This window comes from Cyrtonyx montezumae, unplaced genomic scaffold, assembly GCF_038088225.1.
Source record: "Cyrtonyx montezumae isolate F1298 unplaced genomic scaffold, pur_monq_1.0 scaffold_6, whole genome shotgun sequence".
Lineage (NCBI taxonomy): Eukaryota > Metazoa > Chordata > Aves > Galliformes > Odontophoridae > Cyrtonyx > Cyrtonyx montezumae.
Window position 1 is genome coordinate 6,993,942 of NW_027072067.1, and position 20,055 is coordinate 7,013,996.

Below are 20,055 nucleotides of genomic sequence, written 5' to 3' on the forward strand. Positions count from 1 at the left end.
AATTACCATGACAGAAAACAGGGCCCATTTTATCACCGCATACAATCTACCCCTACTACAGTCAATTGCTTCAGATTACAGGAAATAGGGCAGCTAACATCTCAACCAAGAGGAATCTCAGCACTTCCTGGATGCTTACTTCCAAATGTCTGCATTTGCATACAGAGATACTAATAGAAATGGCACATGTCCCCTTGTGCACCGAAGTGACGATGCATGCAGCAGGACAGGCTGGGGCTCGCTCCCCGTCCCAGCAGCAAGCAGACAGGACAGGAGCTTTGCTCCTGCAGCAGCAGTGAGGACTGCAAAGTTCTCGGGCAGCAGCAACTTGATGACGTGCAGCAGCGTGAGAGAGGACGAGAAATAATAAGGGAAATCAGATAAAACCAGTATGTTTTTTTTCACAGATAATAATAATACATGGACCGATTATCTCCAGGCACACGTATCCACCAAATTTGCCCATTCCACTGCCTGCATCCACATTCATCTCACGGCGGGACCTGAGTTCATTAGCAGAAGAACGAAGACTGAAATGATAACATTCATCTCTATGTTCTTGCCCTGACACGGTTATTCATTAGGAGCTCTTCCTAATGATTGTTCAGTTCCTTCCTTCTAGGGAGCCACTCCTAATTCTCTCCTATTCAGGTTGTTTAATGAGTCACTGACTTTAATAATAATCTTATTTTAACTCTTCCCTTATACAGCTAGCAGACAACAATGTGTTGTGCTGAGAAAAATGCTCCTCGGTGCCTTTTCCTCTGTTACGCCATTTTCTTTTCTCCGGGGGAGGGAGGATTGTGTCTGCACAGTGAGTCCGTGGCTCTCAGCTGTGCTGTGCCCAACTAACTGCATGGGAAGAGAGCATCACCAAAGTCAACAGTTTGGGTGCTTTGGACTAGTTTTTCCTTTTTACAAAGCATGAGCAACAGAATGAACAAATAAAATAATAAACACCAAAGTAAACTAAGGAAATGTTTTGTTTTTACATCACTTGTCGTTCCTGAGAGTACCGAACTTAAATATGCTGTGAAATAAGTACTCAGACGTTGGTCTGTCCTTCAATCAGCCACCCAACGCTTGTTTCTTAATTTAAGAATGGGCCACCACGTGGATGGCCAAGAAAAGATGAAAAAAGCGTCCCTTAAGTGCCTGTTTTGAAGAGTGCAATATGGTTTAATTGAAGATTTGATTCTGAAGTTATCGAACCGTCCTTTGGCTGTTTGCAATCAAACCCTGTACTTCACACAGCCGCAGTGCTGATTATGCGTACGCATGTCTGGGCAGCCGCTTTCTATGCACCTCATGCACGCAGCACTTGCTCTTTTGAGCAAGTTTTGGGCAATTCTGGGGCACTTAAGAATCATAAAGCCCTTCCTCCTGAAACTTCTGTCTTTGCATTAGCAGCGCTGCCGTATTTTGTATGCTTTTTAAAATGTTCTGTGCTTTATTATTTAGATGTTATGGTAACACGTGATGACTACTTATAGAAAATGACTCCACGCGATTATTTACTCAGGGAACCGCACTCACATCATTACAAAAACGAATTTCCGGGCAGAAATGTATTTCTCACTGACTGCTTTCACAGCTCTGCCAAGTACTGCAGTTCTCAGACACGAGCGTTTGCTTTAGATACCAATCCGGCCCGAATGGAGTCTTGCAGCGCTGTTGACTGATAGAACATCGTGGTGAGCACACCCCACGCAGCCGAGGTGAGCTTACCCCCGCCGCTGCCCAACAGCCCTCCGCCAGAGGGAGCGGCGGCTGCACGCGGCGGGGCGCCCGGCGGTGCCCGGGCCCCGTGAGAGCGGGGAGCCCGCGCCGCGGCAACAGGTGCCGGCCACCCCAGAACCTCGCACGGCGGAGGCCGCGCTGCCCCGCTCCTGCCGCCCGGATCCCGCGATGGCGGCGCGGGGATCCGTGCCGTAGCAACACCGCACCGCGCGGGGCTCCCACCGCCCGCCCCGATCCTCCGCCCCCGCGCAGCCCCCTCCCCTTCCCCGCCACCCGCTTCCGCCCGCGGCCCCGCGCTCCCGCGCATGCTTGGGTTATGCAACAGCCGCGGCGGGCGGGCTGCGCGGGCCGCGCCGCGCCGGGGCCGCAGGGCAGGGCAGGGCAGGGCAGGGCAGGGCAGGGCGGGACAGAGCGCGGGGCCGTGAAGGCGGCGGGCACCGGGCGGGCACCGGGCGGCGGCGTTGGGGGCGCGCTCCCCCCGCCCCCCCACCGCACCCGGCTCCGGAGCGCGCGCCCCGCGCGGTGAGTGGCAGCGGCGGCCGCCGCCAAGTCCCGCCCGTTCCGCTCTCCCTGCTGCAGGCGGCGGCGGCGGCGGGTTGGCTTCCTGCGCTGTGCCGCTCCCCCCTCCCCCCGGCAGTCGGAGCCGCAGCAGCCCGGATCCCCGAGCCATGGCTCTGTGAGAGCAGCACATGGCGGCCGCGGCAGCCATGAGCCCCCCCCTGATCCATACGACCCCCCGCTGAACGGCCGCCCGCAGCCTCCAGCGCGCCCGCCCGGCCCCGCCGCTCCCGCCGCCCGCCCGCAACTCCCGGCTCGAGCCCGGACCCCGCCGCCACCGCCGCCTCCGCCGCCACCGCCGCCGCCGCGGGGCCTCCGCTCGCCCGCCCGCCCGCCCGCCGCTCGCCATGGGAGTGCAGGGTTTCCAGGACTACATCGAGAAGCACTGCCCCAGCGCCGTGGTGCCCGTCGAGCTGCAGAAGCTGGCGCGGGGCAGCCTGGTGGGGGGGGGGCGGCAGCGGCCCCCGCAGACCCCGCTGCGCCTCCTCATCGATGCCGACAACTGCCTGCACCGGCTGTACGGCGGCTTCTACACGGACTGGGTGAGCGGCGGGCAGTGGAACCACATGCTGGGCTACCTGGCGGCCCTGGCCAAGGCCTGCTTCAACGGCAACATCGAGCTCTTCGTCTTTTTCAACGGCGCCCTGGAGAAGGCCCGGCTGCACGAGTGGGTGAAGCGGCAGGGCAACGAGCGCCAGACGGCGCAGCAGATCGTCAGCCACGTCCAGAACAAGGGCACCCCGCCGCCCAAGGTCTGGTTCCTGCCGCCCGTCTGCATGGCGCACTGCATCCGCCTGGCCCTCATCCGCTTCCACATCAAGGTGAGCCCCGGGCCCGCTCCGATTCCCTCCCCCCTTCCCCCCAACCCAAGCGGGGCCGGGCGGGGCCGCGCTAAGATGGCAGCGGGGCCTCGCCCTGCCCCTGCCCGGCGCCGGGCCCCGCGCGGCCCCCGCCGCAAGATGTCGGCCCGCGGGGGCGGCCTCGATCCGCGGGGATCCGCCGTTCGTGCCGCCGAGTGAGCGGCGCGGGGCCTCTCCCCGGCCGGGCCCCGAGCGGAGCCGCGAGGCCCCGCGCCACCATGTTCTCTTTCGGGGCCGGACTCGGCGCGCTCAAAATGTCCCTCCTCGGCCCGGCGCAACTGCCCGCCGGGAGTTGGGAGGAAAAGAAACGGAGCGGCTCTGCAACAAGTCCCGGCCGGGCCGGCGCGCTCCAACTTGCGGCGGGCGGTGCCGCGGGCCCGGCGGCGGGGTGCGGCCCTGCCCCGGGGAAGCCCCGCTCCGCGGCCGTGCCTCGTTTCCTGATCGGGCCGCAGCCGTAGGAGCGCTGCTGAGGATTTGAGGCGCAGTGCAAGCGGGCCCTGGCCCGCGCGTTGCCGTGTAGCGGAGGGATAGCCGCGGTCACAGTGCGCAAAGTTAGAGACGCCGTGCAGCAAGGGCGGTAACCTCGCTCTGGTTGAGGATGCACCGTCAATCTCAGCTCCTTATGAAGGTGTAGCGGTCTGTGGTGAAGGCGGCATACGGGTAACAGTACATTTCTATTTTAGCGTGGATTTTACTGCAGTACTACAATACATAGCACACGATATGAAACCACTGTTCTCACAGTGATAGCAGCTGGATATTTGGGTACGTTGGACTCACTGCTGTTCAGGCACACGCACTGTTACACACCGGTTCCTGTCTGCTGAAGTGCCGCGGTGTCACCTGTAGCACTGTGTTTGCTCTCAGGCTTAGCGGCAGCATTAGCTGCTTTGCCATTTTGCAGTAATAGACCTTGTTCCTAATCTCCACAAACAGTTTTAGGAATGAGAGGATGTGTCGTGCTGGGCCCCTTGTATAATCCTCACATAAAAATGGAAGGAAGTTCAGTTTTGCTGGGGGAGAGGTGGAGGGTAGCATCTGTGTGAGGTGAGCACTTAGCACGAGTGGCAGCCAGCTGCACAGGGCTGTTCCTTGCCCAAAGGCCGTGCTGTACTGTGGTGGTGTGCAGAGGATGGTGCACAGTTTGGTACCTCTGCAGCTCTCAGGAAGCTGCTTGGGTTGGTTTGCATCCAGGGTAGGTGGTGTATTTCATGGTTATAGTGGCAGCATGCATAATATTGTCTGTTCAGTACTGTTGTGCTTGAATCATTTTTGTGTTCTGTTTTTCTTCTTCCCTTACACAGTTTAATCTCTTTATAAGTCAGATTTATTGCGTGGATCTTCCCCAGACTCCCCCCTCTCTTTTCCCAGCACCCCCCTGGTGGGCACGCAGTGAGTGCAGCTCACACGTGTGATTGTTGTGTGCACGTATGGGTGACTTCTTTATTTACACGTGCACGAGGCAGATATCAATACCATTGCCAATTCCAGTGCTTTCTCACTGTTTCCTTTGAGCGGTTGTATTTGAGTGTTGCTTCACTTTAAATACAAAACTGATTTTCATACTTGCAGGAAACGTTTGAGCCTTGAGTGGAAGGCGTCTGTGCAGACCTAGGGACTGGCCGTGGGCTTAATCTAATTTGGTAATTAGAGAGGAGCGAGAAAGGAGCATATTCCATCCAGAACAATTACAAATCGCTCGCAGATGGTTTCAGCAGGATGCAAAAATAACAGGTTCCTCCCAGCTACAACACGTATCCTGCAGGCTCCTGGCTGCGCTGTGACCTGGTGTTTGACTGTTTGAGGGAGGGGCAGTTCCTAAAAGGAGCTTTTTACCGCTAAGAGTCTTTGCTGAAACTGAAGTATTTCCACAGCGCTGATCTTAACACCTTCCTTACTTTGGTGAGACTTTGTTCTCAGTGTCAGAACACACACGTGCCTGCCACTCACACGGAATTCTCTCCCTGACCCAGCGTCTCGTGTTTGCACGAGATTTGGTCTCAAAACCCACTCGGAGTGCTGCTGCTGTTCCACCCGGTGCGGTCTCAGAGGTGTGTGGCTGCCTGCCTGCGGCTGCACCCGGTGTTCCCCTGCTCCGGGAGCTGCTGGCCCCGGCTCACCCCCTGCTCAAGCTCCACGCTGCAGCTTGCTCGTCCTGGGGCAGCTCTCCTCCGCGCGGCCGCCCAGTGACTGGAGCGCTGTGGTGTTACATAAAGGGCTCCGGGCTGGGAGCGCTGTGTCAGTGCGGGAGGGGGTGGGGGAGCATGGGGAGCAGGAAGCGGATCCGACTCTCGTGCGCTGCCGGAGACTGTAGCAGAAACTTGCTTGGTGTGTGCTCAGAGATGGTTGATTTTAATACTTGTACGTAGTTTAAATTGGTCTACCCTTAAAGTAAACAAAAACCAAAAGCAATAGGAATACCCTCATTTGAAACATACCCGGACCCACGTTTTCGCTGAGAAGCCTTCCCTGGGTTGGTTGCTGTGTGTACCTGACACCTTGAAGTTCTTGCTGTGGCACTTGAAGCTGTTCCTGCTTTGTGTGCAGGGGACAGGAAACTTGCTGGGAGAATGAACACTGCTGTTCTCACAAACGCAGTTCACTTTGAGAACCACTGTGGCATAAGCACGTTTCCAAGGAAGTCATGTTTTCTTAGCACTTCAGGAAAGAAGGTGGTGTTGGAAATAGAGCTCCGTGAGCTTCCCCTGGCAGTGGGTGCAGCTCTGTGCAGGGCGCTGCCTTTGGGGGCTGGGGACTTTGCTGAAAGGAGAGGCTGTGCAGGAGAAGCACAGCATGAGCAACCTGTTTGCAAGGCTGTGACCAGAGCTGGCTGAGGAACTGACTTCAAGGCAGCAGCAGGCAAAGGGTGGTCACCTGGGGCTCGCTGTTTTAGTGAGCCGCTGTCTGGGGCTGGGCCCTGGCTGCAAGGAAGCAGCAGCTCTGGCACTGGCACCACTGTTAGAGTGCATGCAGTGGCTTCAGCTCATAGTTTATGCTTGCTGTTCTGGTACAGCTTGCTGTGTACCTTGTTACAGTGAGGCTGGGTTGGGCCAGCGTTCGGCTCATGCAAGATTTCTGAACTCCTGGATGCTGTTTGTATAGATGGTGAAGGCACCGAGTGGTTTTAGGGGGAGTTGAAGGTGGAAAGAAAAGTGTTTGGGCTTCCCAGGACACATGGGCATTTGGAAGTTTAAGACACTTACCCTTGCTGCCTTGGGATAGTTTGTTCCTGTTAGAGCTGTAAAACTTGATAAGTGATCTTGTGGTGGGGGTGCTGTTGTGGGGCACTTTGGCTTGGAACTGCTGAGGAGCCGCAGCCAGAGGGCTGTTTCCCTGGATCTGACACAGGCTTTGCTGCAGTAATATGTTTAGAGCTTGAGTGTTCCTGTTAATAAACAGTTAGTTCAGATGGGCTGAGCAATGCATAACGCACTCCAGTGTGTAGGCCTCCAGCTCTGCTGTCGTGCTCCCGAGCGTTCCTTGCAGCCTGCCTGTATGTGCCGTGTCATTGGATTTTCTAATTGCTGTAAATATTCTGCAGGTGTTCCAAATACACATTTATGGGTTCAGAAAGACACAATATATCATAATGCATGTGCTGAATCAGTGCTGCCATTTCGCACTGTGGCTAATTACTCTGTCTTCCACTACAGGTTGCACAGAGCATTGAGGATCATCATCAAGAAGTAATTGCTTTCTGCAGAGAAAAAGGTTTCCATGGTTTGGTTGCATACGACTCCGATTATGCATTGTGCAACATCCCGTACTATTTCAGTGCCCATGCCCTAAAACTGAGCCGTAATGGGAAAAGTCTCACAACAAGCCAATATCTAATGCATGAAGTTGCCAAGCAACTGGACCTGAATCCAAATCGCTTTCCTATTTTTGCTGCTCTTTTAGGTAAGTGAAGTAATAAAGGAACTTAATGCTACTAGTCAGACTTAGGATTTCAGTTCCTGTCAGCTGTTTTACAGTGTGTGTGTGATTTGGCAAAGCATCTCGGCAGAACCATCCCTTTGTTTTAGTCATTCTGACTGCTCTTGAGGTAGGGTGCAGTTGATTTTATTTATTTTTTATTTCTTAATGAGGTCAGGCTGATGCCAGATTTGTAGTGACCTGTGAGTGATGCGGACTGTGGCTGTCTGGAAACAAGAGTAGGAAGTAAGAATCCTGCAAAGCTCTGCCTTGCCAAACTGTTCTCAGAGTTGGGGGCGGAGAGGGGAATTCAGGACACTTGTGATTCTGCTAGTTCTGATCGGACATATGAGGTCTGATCTGAATAATACAGTTTTCAGACTGGAAAAGAATACTTCTGAATCTTCAAAATAACGTACTCGAAGTGCAGGCTTTTGCACTGCAGGGTCTTCTCCCCTTCCAGATAGATATTGAACGTGTATGACAGCAGCATCAGAAATTCTCTAAAATTCAGTAGAGTGCCACAAGGGCTGAGTGATCAGCCTCCCTCTGCCCCACCAGCCTTGTCTGGATAGTTCTTCAGCCCTCCTGCTTCTTAAGGCTGAATGGTGTAGGATTTTTAAGGACTGCAGATCAGACTTAAGTTGAGTGTCACATCTCTGCTGAAATGAGATGGCTTTTTTAGCATACTGTATTCCCACTGCAGTGTTGGGTGGAAGAGTGAATGAATACCTGATAGAGGAAGGTTTATTTCTGAGAGTATTCTGACTTTGTTTTGGGTAAATAAGCAGAGAGTAGCCATGTTGTTGATCATGTCGAACAGAGAAATTCAGCAGACTGGATTTTCTTTTTGTTTTCTCACCGACTTTGTATTTTGGTGTGGGTGTGTGATATGCACATAAGTCTTATTTGAAAGCTGCAAATGAGAGAAGCTACGTGATACTGCTTTAGCATAATGATATTTTAATTGCCTTTAATATTAAATTGTTTCTAGTCCAGGCAGATACCTTCCATATAAGAAGGAAAGAACCTGAGTGTCTCAGAGTAGAAAGCCACAGGTGCTTGCCTGGCTGAAGCTGGATTTTGTTAGAGTGTGATTTTATCATGTGAGTGCAGTTACGTGCTTCCCTGGCTGTGGGGAAGAGTGACGGATGATTGGCCAAGCTGCAGTTTGAAACAAAAGCTGTGTAAATTACACTGCACACTACTATTGCTGGGCTTTGTTTTGGATTCTTTAAATAAGTTGTTGAATGCCAATTTAGTGAGTAAGAATTCCTGTTTGAAAAGCAGTTTCACAGTTGCAGATATGCTTTATAGAATCAACGTGCGTTACATGCTAATGATGATGTTTGAACTTGTTAGAGCCTTACAGCTGCTTGGCCAGTTGAGCCACGTCACATTAAATGTTGTGCAAAAAATATACCGGTAAATCTTTTTTTGTAGGTTTTGAAATTTACTGGGAGAAACTCCTGAACATTTTCTCTTGATGTCTTACATGATAAAATATTTGTATTTGCTCTCAGGAGAAAAAAACCCAAACAACCCCTGGGGTCATTTCAGATCATTAGTAAAGGTATTGTAGCTTTTTTTTCCCAAATTGGTACAGAGGTACAGATAGAAGTTTAGCTTAGTGCATTCAGTGCACTCAGTATGAGTAAGCAAAGCAGAACGTTGTTAGAGCAGCAGATATTCAGAGTCCTTACCATGATGAGTAGTTCTGTATATTAGTGAATGTTGGGAAAGCTAGATATTTGGTGATCCAAAAAAAATATTGTATGAGCTTACAACAGAGGCTGTTTGATTGAAGTACCAGCAACATTTCTCAACTTTGACATCCTTAGGAGTAAAGTGACTTAGGTTTTTAATGAAATACTGAATGTATATTTGCACATAATTTTGTATAGTGTACAACATGTTAAGAAGGCTAGCTTACTGAGATCTGTAATTTTATTTTTTTTATATGTATCTAAGGGCATGTCTATCCTGCCTTTCTTCCCATGGCCTCTTTGGGTGTCTGTTGAACGTTGTAAGTAGAAACAAGAAAATCAGAATGGGAAAGTACAACTGAGCACTTGATTACATGGGAAGGTGTATGAAAATGTTACGTTGCTCTTCAGTTCTGGATGTGATGACACAAACTACTGCCAGTGCTAGTAGTTTGTTTTGGAATAAATTAATGTGTTCTGAAATAATGGCAGTGAAGCTGCTGGTTTAATGCTTACAATTATACAGTGACGGACAGAACTTGTGAGAAGAGTCTGTCAGTATTCAGCTTCAGGTCTACAAATCACTCTTCCTGTGTAGAGAAAACTCAACTAGTTTTCGGATACTTTCTTGTCATTAGCTTCAAGGGTGAGTCTTGGGGTATGGAGGAGGTGAAAGGTCTTGAGTGATTTTGCCAAACATTTAACAGTAGGAGGGGCTTGTGAAAGGACACCTAGATGGGCAGTAAGAGCAAACATTCTTGATAGCAAATTCTCTGGGATTGAGTTACATTTCTGGATACCACCTCTGTATGTGAGTATCCAGCTAAATGTTTTTGTGATTGTGCCAACCAGGCAGATTTTTAAAGAGAATGTTTGTTAGTTCTGATAGGTTTTTCCTTCTTACAACTTCCCATTCAAATTTAGTTTTATCATTCTGACTTCATAATATGAGAGCATCCTTGTCATGCCTAGTTATAATGTGACCAGGATAATGTGCCCTCTGAGAATGTACTTACAAAGAGTTCTGTCCTGATCCATGTTGATGCAGGCGGGGGGTTGACTTTGGTTCTTTGGTAATTTTTGACTCAAGCACATAAGAATTGTTTAAAAAAAAAAGGGGGGGGGGGGGGGGAGGGAGGGAGAGTGGTAAAGAAAAACAAACGCAGTGTGAGGTATAGGGCTGGACATCATTGAACTCTTTAAAAAGGGCAGTGGCTTTAATTAGTTTCTAATTGCTTAAAAAAAACCAGAAACAAACCGAAAACAACCTAAGGCATACACTATAATAAGCCATTAAAATGGGAAAAATCAATATACGTTGAGGTTGTTCAGCCAGGTCAAGAAATAGAGGTTGCTTATATAACGTTGATCTCTTTCCTGCTGTGGCAGTACTTTGTAACATGTGTCTGGTTATGTAGGCTCGTTCTGATTTTCAGTAAAATGTTAGAACCACGTAAGGTAAGTACTGCACCACCTGTTACCTGAGTCTGGAAGGCACTGCTGCGCTCAGCATACTGAATTGTAAAACTTGGCACGTGGTGAGAATTGGTCAGATGGCCAAACTGTCCAGTACGTGCGTGTTTGAGAGGATGGAATTAACTGAAATGACAGATGGAGACCAAACAGGATTGAAGTTTTGGTAGAAGGGGGAGAAGCTCTGACTATTTTAAGATAATCTTAGAATCTGCAGGAGTTGCCATTAGTTATTACAAAAATGTACAGTGGTTTGTCTGTAATTGATTTTTATCAGGCCTGTGTTATAAGGCTGTCTAATCCTACTTTGGTTAGGTTAGTAAGAACGTGGCTGTTACAGACAAAACTGCTGAATCTTTGTGGTGTTAGTTTCAAGTTTAGCTCCTTACAAATAAAGATTATAATGTCTTCCTGATGGAGACCTCAGGAGGAGGTGAAGTACTGACTGGACAAGACTTCCCTCTCTAGAAGATGCCCTGTAGTCACCAGGTCATGGACTGCTTTCTTCATTTTCACATGTTCCAGAGCACTAAAAGCAAATTCAGATATTTTCCAGGCAAAAATAGCAAGAAAATTGTTGTGGTTAACTTAGCACTGTTGACTTAGGTGAGAGCCTGGGATACTGTCTAAACTGAAATGCGGGGAAAAAAAGCCCTGAACCATCCAACCTGTAAGGATATTGACATCAATGAAATGTATACAGTCACTGCTCATCTGCTGCTTTATCAACACCAAGTATTGAGGATATTAGTAAGTTTTCTACTGAAAGTGTAACAGCACATTCTATCTTTATGAAGTTTGGAGTCACAGACTCTGAACTCCATCAGAGGATTAGTTAGACTTCAGTTAATTCAGATGTTCAAAATATGTCCTACTGAGATTTTTTTATGAACTTAATGTGCTCTATAAAACAAAACAATCTTTTAAGTGGTCTTCCATGTGGCATGAACAGTTTGGTAGATAGAGCTAATATCTTTACTCACTCAAGCTACTAAAGATGTTCCTAATCACTCTGATGCCATCAGCCCAAGCTCTTGTCTGACTTGGTAGGTCAGTGAAAGAATCTTCAGGAACTGGGAGCCTGCTGAGTGTTACTGGAGCTACCAGTGCTCCCAAAGGGTAGATAAATGTGCCTGCTGTGTTACTGAGCAGCAGCTGTTGTGCATCGCTGACAGCGTGTGCTGGGATGCAGGATGGGCTTTCCTGCTTGTTGGAGAGCAGCAGTGTTCGTGCACCACTGCACCCCAATTATGAAAGCCTTGTAAGGATCCCTTAATAAGACATGCCAGGTGAGGTTGGTGCCTTGTATTGTGATGGGCTGTGTTGCTTCTTTAGCGACCTGGGTTTCCTGAGCAGTGCTCCTCAGACAGAGTAGTGTGTTTTGCAGTAATGGTGTTACTAGTGAGGCTTTTCTGGAGTAACAGAAAGATACTTGCAGGATTAATCTCTTGTTGGTAAACATAATGAACTGAGGACTCATTGCTGATTTGTTTTGCTGCATATAGAATCAGTATGTAAAATTTTAAGGTGTATTTCTGACGTTCTTTTTTTTTTCTAGGTAATCATATTCTACCTGATGAAGATTTGGCTTCATTTCATTGGAGTTTACTTGGTCCAGAACATCCACTAGCTTCACTTAAGGTACGAATTTATGTAACTGCTAGCAGTTAAGCTAAAATCAGTCATGAGAGTTAATCAGAGCAGTGTAATACTTAAAAATGTTTTGCTAGCATAATAAAGAGCAAGAGGAAGCTTATTCAGAAAGGCTCAGTTTAGCCTTCATCATAGCTCATGCAGATTTTTGAGTCACAGCAGCTATGCAAAGCTCTTGTTCTCAGTCATCCTCTGATGCTTCTCTCTGTTGACTGCAGAGGATACCTGGGGTGATTAGCCTTACCAGGCTAAACTTAGCCTTTATTATCCCTCTCAGTGCCCTTCAGCTACATGAGCTGTACTCCCAGTAACTTCGCTGTGTGGTTTCACTTTGAGAATGTATCTTCTCTCTATTTATTTATTTTTAGAGGAGAATTTTTTACTCTAGCCACATTCTTCAACCATCATAAATAATCAGCAGCGTATCTTCCTACTAAATTAATTCCTACTGATCTGAGTTTGTGTGTAGTTGTCAGTTACCTGTGCCTGTTAAGTTAAGGTGTAAATGTACCAGTGTTGGTTGTGCAAGAAAATCAACTTGGTCTGTCTTCAGTAGGTTTATTTTGTTGATTTTTTTCTGAGGCAAGTAGCTTGTCTGATGCTCTTAGTTTACAGTATGTCTGTTCTGCTGCCTCATCAAACTTGCTTTGTGCATCTGCCAGGAGGCTATAAGAGGGAACATCATGGACACACTGGAGAATGGAGTAATACTGAAATTCCTTTCCCTCTGCCACAATAGATACATCTTCTTCTCTTAAGGTGTTCCATATAGCAAATGAATTTGTTTTTTGTAAATTCTCTGGGCTTTATTTCTTGACATTCCTAATGTTTCTTAAGCACGGAAAAAATTCAACTTATTTTGCTCAAGGTAGAACTTAAAAACAGGTTCAAGCAGAATTTTTAAGGCTTTCACAAGCATTGCTTAGCAAACAGCTGTGACAATATGATGTTACACTCGTCCCTTTTTTGCTACTGCTCCTGTTTTTAGGAAGGTGTCAGCATGTCGTAAGCATAAAGCAATACAAACGTGCATGTTTGCCACAACCTTCAGATATCTGAGATGAAACAATGAAAGAATGAAGGATTGTGCCTGTATTTTTGTTTTTGACTAGGATGGGTAAAATGTAGGACTTCTCTTGAAGTGCTTCATAAACTTTCTGATGTGTGGAGTACTTTCCTGCTTTTCAGACTGAGCAGATCAATATTTTAGGAAGTTCAGAGTATGATTGCAGAGATCTTTTGAAAAGCTTTCTGAATACTCAGAGTTACTCGACTAGAATGAAAGTTAGACTTTGTCATCTTTGCCTTTTGCATTTACGTTTTCAGTGTAAGCACCAATTGAACTTTTTACCTGATGTCCTAAGGAAATGAAACTTGTTTCCTTAGAGATCATTGGGCTGATTTAGGCAGTCCTCCCTTTGTTTAATCTCTTGACCAATGGTAATCAGATTTGAAAGCAGTTCCCATCTGGTTGTTGCTAGCTCTATGAAATCTGATATGCTATTATTGATGAAAAGGACCCAAATTATTGCGCTTGCTCAGGGAAAAAAACTATCACAACACATTGCTTTGTTTCACAGCAGCTGGCTGGTCAATTATTAAATGCATAGCCCCAAACTAACTGCAGCATTTCTGTCTCCTGACTGATAGCCATGTCAAAAGAGTCAAAGAAACTGGGCTGAGGCAGAAGGGGCAGAAGCCCACAGGAAACCAGTCTTACATTAGGTACTGGTCGTGGAACAACCTGGGTTTTCAGCTTCAGTTTCAACTATACTCATGGTTTGAAATCATAACTTGTTTCAGTAGCTGTTCACTCAATTTTATTTCATGCTATGTATCTCAGTGATGTCATTACATCTATCTCTGTGGAGATAGCTTTTTGTTAATTGCAAATGTGCAGAAAGCAACACTGCTTCTAATTTTTATGGATGTTTAATAATAAACTTGAGGCATGTTTATGTTAGGTGTAAGTTAGAGAGCAAGACGTAATTTCATTACAGTTAAAAAATCACAAGCTAACATAAAAGTTAGAAAGGGGTGGGAATTAGGGGCTATGCTATCAAATTTAGCTTTTTTTTTTTTTTGCCTCTATTTAGAGTTACTGTTAAAGAGTTTTCCAAACCAAGGGCTCTTATTCCACACCTCATTCACCTCATTTAGTATTTAAAAATCATACTATTGCATAAACATTTTAATCATTAATTTCTAAGTATAATCTTGAGCAATAGCACTAACAGTTACAGTTCCTAGTGGCTTGATTAGTTATTTGTCAGTGAGGTCTATGACAGATAATAACATACAATTTATTTTCTTTGTTCCTTCTCAAACTTTTATTATAAAATGAGACATAAAATGGTTGCTCTTCCCAGGAGAGAAGCTTTACTAGTTCACCAAGGATGACGTAGAATAGAATTACCAGTCTTCACTGGTAGAAAATTGGCATGTCTGCCAAAGGTGGGAAATAACCTAACAACTGTCATGACAGCATCCGTACCTGCCTGTCATAAGGCCCCAGCAACAGTGAAATTCTATTGACAAATTTAAATGAGATTATTTAAATTTGATTATTAGATATATAAAGAGAAGAGATTATTAGATATATAAAGAGAAGAATATGCAGGGAAACTATATGAGATGGATGTCTTCATCTGTGATGGATTATCTTCCTGTTAGGATGGATTTGAAAGGGTGGATTTGTTGAACTCTTTGGCAAGCCCTTGATGTGCCCACCATACAATATATCATATCTGTTTATACCTGGCAAAATCATCTGTCTAGTCTCCTTGGCTGCTCAGTAGAGGGACAAAAGGAGATGCTTCCAGAAGGCAGTCCAGAAACACACAGGTTAGGCTGCTTCTGTGACTTGCTCTAGGTTCTTGTCTTTCTGTTGACTTAAGAGGATGTCTGCCAGAGGGAGGCTGATGAGCTAAGTAGGTGTTTGATGTGCTGCTTCTCAAATGCTCTCTTAAAATATGCGTAAATTGTTCTCATGCTGAATGTGAAGAATCATTGCAGTGGTGATTTAGGTTGGAAAGGGCCTTGAGAGGTCATCTAGTCCAAGCTCCTGCTGAAAACGTGGTCAGCTTTAGGTCAGACCAGGTTGCTCAGTGCTTTACCTAGACTTGCCTTGAAAACTTCTGCAGGTGGAGATTGTGCAACCTGTCTGGGCAGCCTGTTCCATGGCTTGACAGTGCCCATGGGAAGAGTGTTTTTCCTGGCACATGAGCTGGACCCATCTTGTGTCTGTCTCTGCCTTTTATCTGTTGTCCCTTCACAGTGCACAGCTGTGCAGAGTCTGGCTCCGTGCTTCTGATAACTTTTTAGTGGGTACTGGAAGGCTGCTGCAAGGTACCCCCAAAGCCTTATCTCTGCCAGCCTGAATGAGCCTCAGTCCTTCAGCCTCTTCTCACAGACCAAGCTCTCCAACTCCTTCACAGTCTGTATGGCTTTCAGCTGAACTTGCTCAGCTTTCTTGACCTCTGTCTCATACCGAGAGCCCAAAGCAGAATGCGCTGTTACGGAGGTGATATAATGAACTCCAAGGAGTAGCAGCCATCCCAAGCTCAGTCAGCTAGCTGTACCCTTGGGATCCCAGCCTGGCCCCAGCTGGCCTCTGCTCTCTGCCCTGCTGGCTCACCTTTGGCTGTCCCCAGGCTTCCTTGGCACAGCTCCAGCCTGCGTAGTGACCAATTGCAGTGCTTGCTTTTTGTTTGTAAGGTTTGTGCTGCCCTGTTCCACTTGCTTGTCTGGGTCTTCCTGGATGGCAGCCAAGGCCTCAAGTCCATGGTGCTGCGTAGGAGTGTCATGCAGATCCTCTCATATGCCGTGTACCTGTCTCATCCCTTGAGTTTATGCTTGTGCTCGTCCCTTTTCTTTTTGCAGTCTTTTGGTTCCCTGGTTTAGATTTGATTTCCTTGTAGTTCTGTGCTGTAAGTCTTTAGCAGGGCTCTGTGTGCTCTTGCTGCCACCATGGCATGCAGAAGTAGGAAGTTAATTTTCCAACCAGGATGAAGGGAGAAGGGAAGGGGGAGAATTTCTGATGGAATAACCCTATTTTAAGGGAAAAGCCGAGCTTTTCTGGTTTGAGAGGATTTGAAGTCATTCTGTGAACTTGCCTCTTCAGAAAGGTTGTTGTTACATCAGATGCATTACGAGCCCATAAGATTAAATGTATTTAGCTTTCAAAGGCTGAGATAAGACGCAGACTGTTCGGATAGGTTCTCAGTAGAAATTACTACACAAAAATAACAAAACCTGGATAACTTGTGTTCCTCAGGTCTTCAGCCTTTTCTCCCGCCAACGTAAAAAACGTTCCCTGTGTGTCACCTCGCAATAGCTGAACAGTCAAAGCCTCTTTTTTAGTGGTTTGAAAATAAAAGTAAACGGATTATCTGTTTCCAGCAGGCACAACAGTAAATGCTGCTACTGGTGTTGATTAGCCTTTAAAGGCTTTGCAGCCCCGAGATGGTGGCAACTCTAGTTGTCCCTGAATGGGGGAGCTCTTCCAGGCATAGCTTAAGTGCTTTCTACAGTGTCCTATAATCCAGTGCAATGCCCTATATGTGAGCCTTTTCCCTTCTGATAAAGCAGTTTTGCAAGTTTATTTGGTCAAAACCAAGGCTTTTTAAAAAATGCTACCTTTTAGCTTCAAGGCTTGTAATGTTGCTCTCAGCCTCTCATTTTGACAAATACCTTTGTAGAATTAATTTCCTCTCCCAACTTAATCCTGCCAAAGTGCATTTGTAGGTTGCTTGTGATTCTTGTCAGCGCTCCTTCATGAGAGGAATCTGTTCAGAACTAGGCAAATGCATTTTTCAGATGTCATACATGTTGAGGGAATGAGGTTAGAAAATGTAATCTACCTCTGTTGGCCTTTTCAGAATTCATTTTTCATGTTGTTTGTATGAAACTCTTCTGTAGATGATAAAGAAGAAAAGAGCTTCTACGAAGAAACCTCTCCTAACAAAAAATAGGCAAACTATGATTCTGATTTTGTTCTGAAATTTTTTTCTAAGCACGGAACTAGCAGCAACTTTGAATAATTAACAGGTTTTCTATGAATTTTACTGCTCTCTTATTTTTCTCATACCTAATAAATACTGAAGATTTACCAAATATTTTAATTCACACCTGATTAGAAACTCATTTATGATGCAGTGCAAAATTGAAATTTTTGATTGCTAGGAAGTTAGAAATCTTCAGGTAGATCTAATTTCTCCACTTCTCTGTTTTGGCTTCTGTGTAGCTCACAGTACATTTCATTTTGATGGTGTTCTCACTTACGGGCTAGATATCTTCTAAAACAGGAAAAGAAAAAGAAAATCCAGACATCTGAAATGTCTCACAGTCTGTAATACTGTAAATCTGTACTTTAAGAAGGTATCATATCAGGAGTTAAGAGTATGCCCCACTGAGGTCCTCAGGCTGTTGGTTTAAGAGCAGCTATGGTATGCATAGTAAGCCCTTAATTCACCTCACTTGAGCTTTGGACTTGCACAGTCTGAGCTGGATGTTAGAGTGTTATCTTCTCTTGATGCTAACTGTTCAGTGTTTTAAAAATGTTACTTAGAAATGACATGAACCTGATGATACTGCTTATTCTTTTCACCCTCTGAATTTTGAAGCAGACACTGCAGGAACACTTAGGCAGTAACATGGGATTTCTCCAGGGTGCTCTGCAAGGAGCACATCTAACACGACACAGCCATGTTATGATTCAGCTGCTTTAGAGATGTGTAACTGTTACGTGTACAAATAAAATGGTAGGTGTTCCTAAAACAGCACAGATTACCAGTGAGAAGAAAAGCTATTTCTTCTGCTTGCAGATTGGAGCTAAATTCCTTTATCAGTATTTGTGCCTGTAAGCTTCTGTGTGAATGTGATCTATATTTGGGATTGTTCTGTACATTTGGATTGCATGCTACTGGAAACTGAAATTTACTGTCTGTGAAAATAAATAATAAAAACTGCTGGGTCACTGACAAAACTAAATCAGACTGTTCTTTAGTCAGGCTTATAAAATGTGGAGTTCATCCCAGGCAGAGAATGTCCAGATACACAATGAATATTTCGACACTTCTGGGAAGTAGATGTGAGGGGAAGGAAATTAATGCAAATAGGAATCTGAGCAAAATTTCCGCAGCCTAAATATTAAAGCAGAGTAAGTGTACATAATAAATGATCAAATACAGGCAGAGGAGACAAAGTAATGTGGTAGACTGCATGTGAAATAAAAAGGGCTTGTGTTGCCGATTTCGAGTTGTGAAGATAAACCTAGTGAGGTGTTAATAGGAATTTTGCATAAGCATTTCTGACAAGGCTAAATTACAGTATTTTTAGTAAAGTATGGTAGCTCTGTAGAAGGCAAGCATAAAGATTTTTCACATTTTCTCATAACTAAAAGCTAGAACGCTTCTTAAACATAATTGTGACCTCTCAAATCTTGAATCAACAATGTATTTGAAATGGGCAGATAAAAGTTAAAAACCTGGCTGGCCATAGAGTTACTGATAGCATGTTCCAGAATTGTTTGGGGGGTTCCAGACTGATATTTCAACAAGCTCCTTAGGCATTCCCTGAAATGTAGGGCACGCAGTTAGAGGCGAGGCCTTTCTTCTGCCCACTTTGTGCAGAGCAGAGGGATGGCAGTGACCTGCCTGCAGCGAGCAGCTCTTGAGGCCCAGCTCCAGCACAGCTCACAGCTTTCGGCTTCACCGTGGGCTGTGGTGGTTGCTTGGCCTGAACTTCCTGTAGTGCATACAGGATCATGTAATGCATATAAGAGGTAATTCCCATAATCATACGCTGAATAATCCTCAGATTATTTTCAGGAGGCTAGATATAGAGGAGCCTATTGACAGAGTTGAGATGGAGGGCCAGGGTTTCCAGGGCTATCCGGTTTCCTTCCTTTCTCCATGCAAACACTGGAAGGGTTCAGGCGAAAGATTTGAGTCTAAAACTTTCTGGCACAGCAGCAGAGCCATCTGCAGTTGTCAGCTGCTGAACTGTGGGAGCTGCAGAGGCTTTGGAAGTCATCCCACAAAGTTCTTCCAGCTCTTTCTTCTTACTACAAACAGAGTTCTTGTGCTGTAACATCCAGAGCGATTCTTATGTTCTCAAACCCGTGGCCTGAGTCAGTGACCAGTGAATCAATGGGAATTCATTACTTTGCTAAGATCTTGAGTAGACTGTACTCTGGGTTCTGTAGACACAAATGTATGGTCTGGAGGCACTCAGTCGTGAGCTTGAGGGAATTTTTTAGCACACATTTACTTGCATGTTTCTTGTGCACCCAGAATAGGTAAGTCAGTATAGGATGTCAGACGCATCTAAGGGTAGAACATGAATAATTCTAGTTCTCTGTATACCAAATGTATGTATTCATATTGTTAAAAAGTTGTATTTTAGAGGAAATGTCCAACTGGAAAGTGACATAATAATTAGCATCGTTGACCTTGTTGTTGGAACAGGTACCTAAGCAGCAAATATTTCCATAGAGGTGAGGTTTCTCCTACGTACGTGTAGACACATATGTACTGTAGATGTGAAATACATGAGTCATTGTTTAACGTGAAGTTTTGAAGGCAAGGTGGAAAGCCACCAAAATATTTAGATAGATACTAAATCCGTAAATGTTGACTTCGTTGAATATATTTTCAATAAAGAGTTGGTTTAATTCTTTACTGTGTAACTGAAGGATCTTGGGCTACCTTGTTATCTCATAGTAACATGTTTGTTTTCATAGGTACGTGCTCACCAGTTAGTTTTACCACCTTGTGACGTAGTGATCAAAGCTGTAGCTGACTACGTCCGTAATATTCAGGACACTACTGATTTGGATGCCATAGCAAAAGACGTTTTTCAGCATTCACAGGTAAAGTATAAAGAAAATATGAAGTGTCTGTCTGTTAGTTTTAAACAATTGTGCCCTATATTTGTGTTGCAGAAATGCATTCAGTAAAAACAGGGTGTTGAATTAGGTGATTCAGGAGTCTGTTGTTGTATGCGGTGTCGTAGGCACCCTAATGTAATTGTCTTCTTTTTTGGAAGGCAAAACTATTACATTTAGTCGCAGTGCTTTGAAATTTAGTTCTTGATAAGCAAAGAGGTTCTGTAGTCTGGCTTTGTCTACATGAAGGTATGTAGTGTTT

General features: G+C 45.8%; 1 protein-coding gene across 2 annotated transcripts in view; it reads left to right on the forward strand.

Annotated features, from left to right (window-relative positions):
• Window positions 1-2,355: 2,355 nt before the first annotated feature.
• The window catches only part of FAM120A (family with sequence similarity 120 member A), a 50,474-nt gene continuing 32,774 nt past the window's right edge, over window positions 2,356-20,055 (forward strand). For both annotated transcript variants that reach the window (XM_065749762.1, XM_065749763.1), the window contains exons 1-4: window positions 2,356-3,119; window positions 6,812-7,058; window positions 11,811-11,893; window positions 19,650-19,778. In XM_065749762.1, coding sequence (XP_065605834.1) covers window positions 2,646-3,119; window positions 6,812-7,058; window positions 11,811-11,893; window positions 19,650-19,778 — 933 coding nt within the window. In that variant the 5' untranslated portion in view covers window positions 2,356-2,645. The remainder of the gene's footprint in view (window positions 3,120-6,811; window positions 7,059-11,810; window positions 11,894-19,649; window positions 19,779-20,055) is intronic.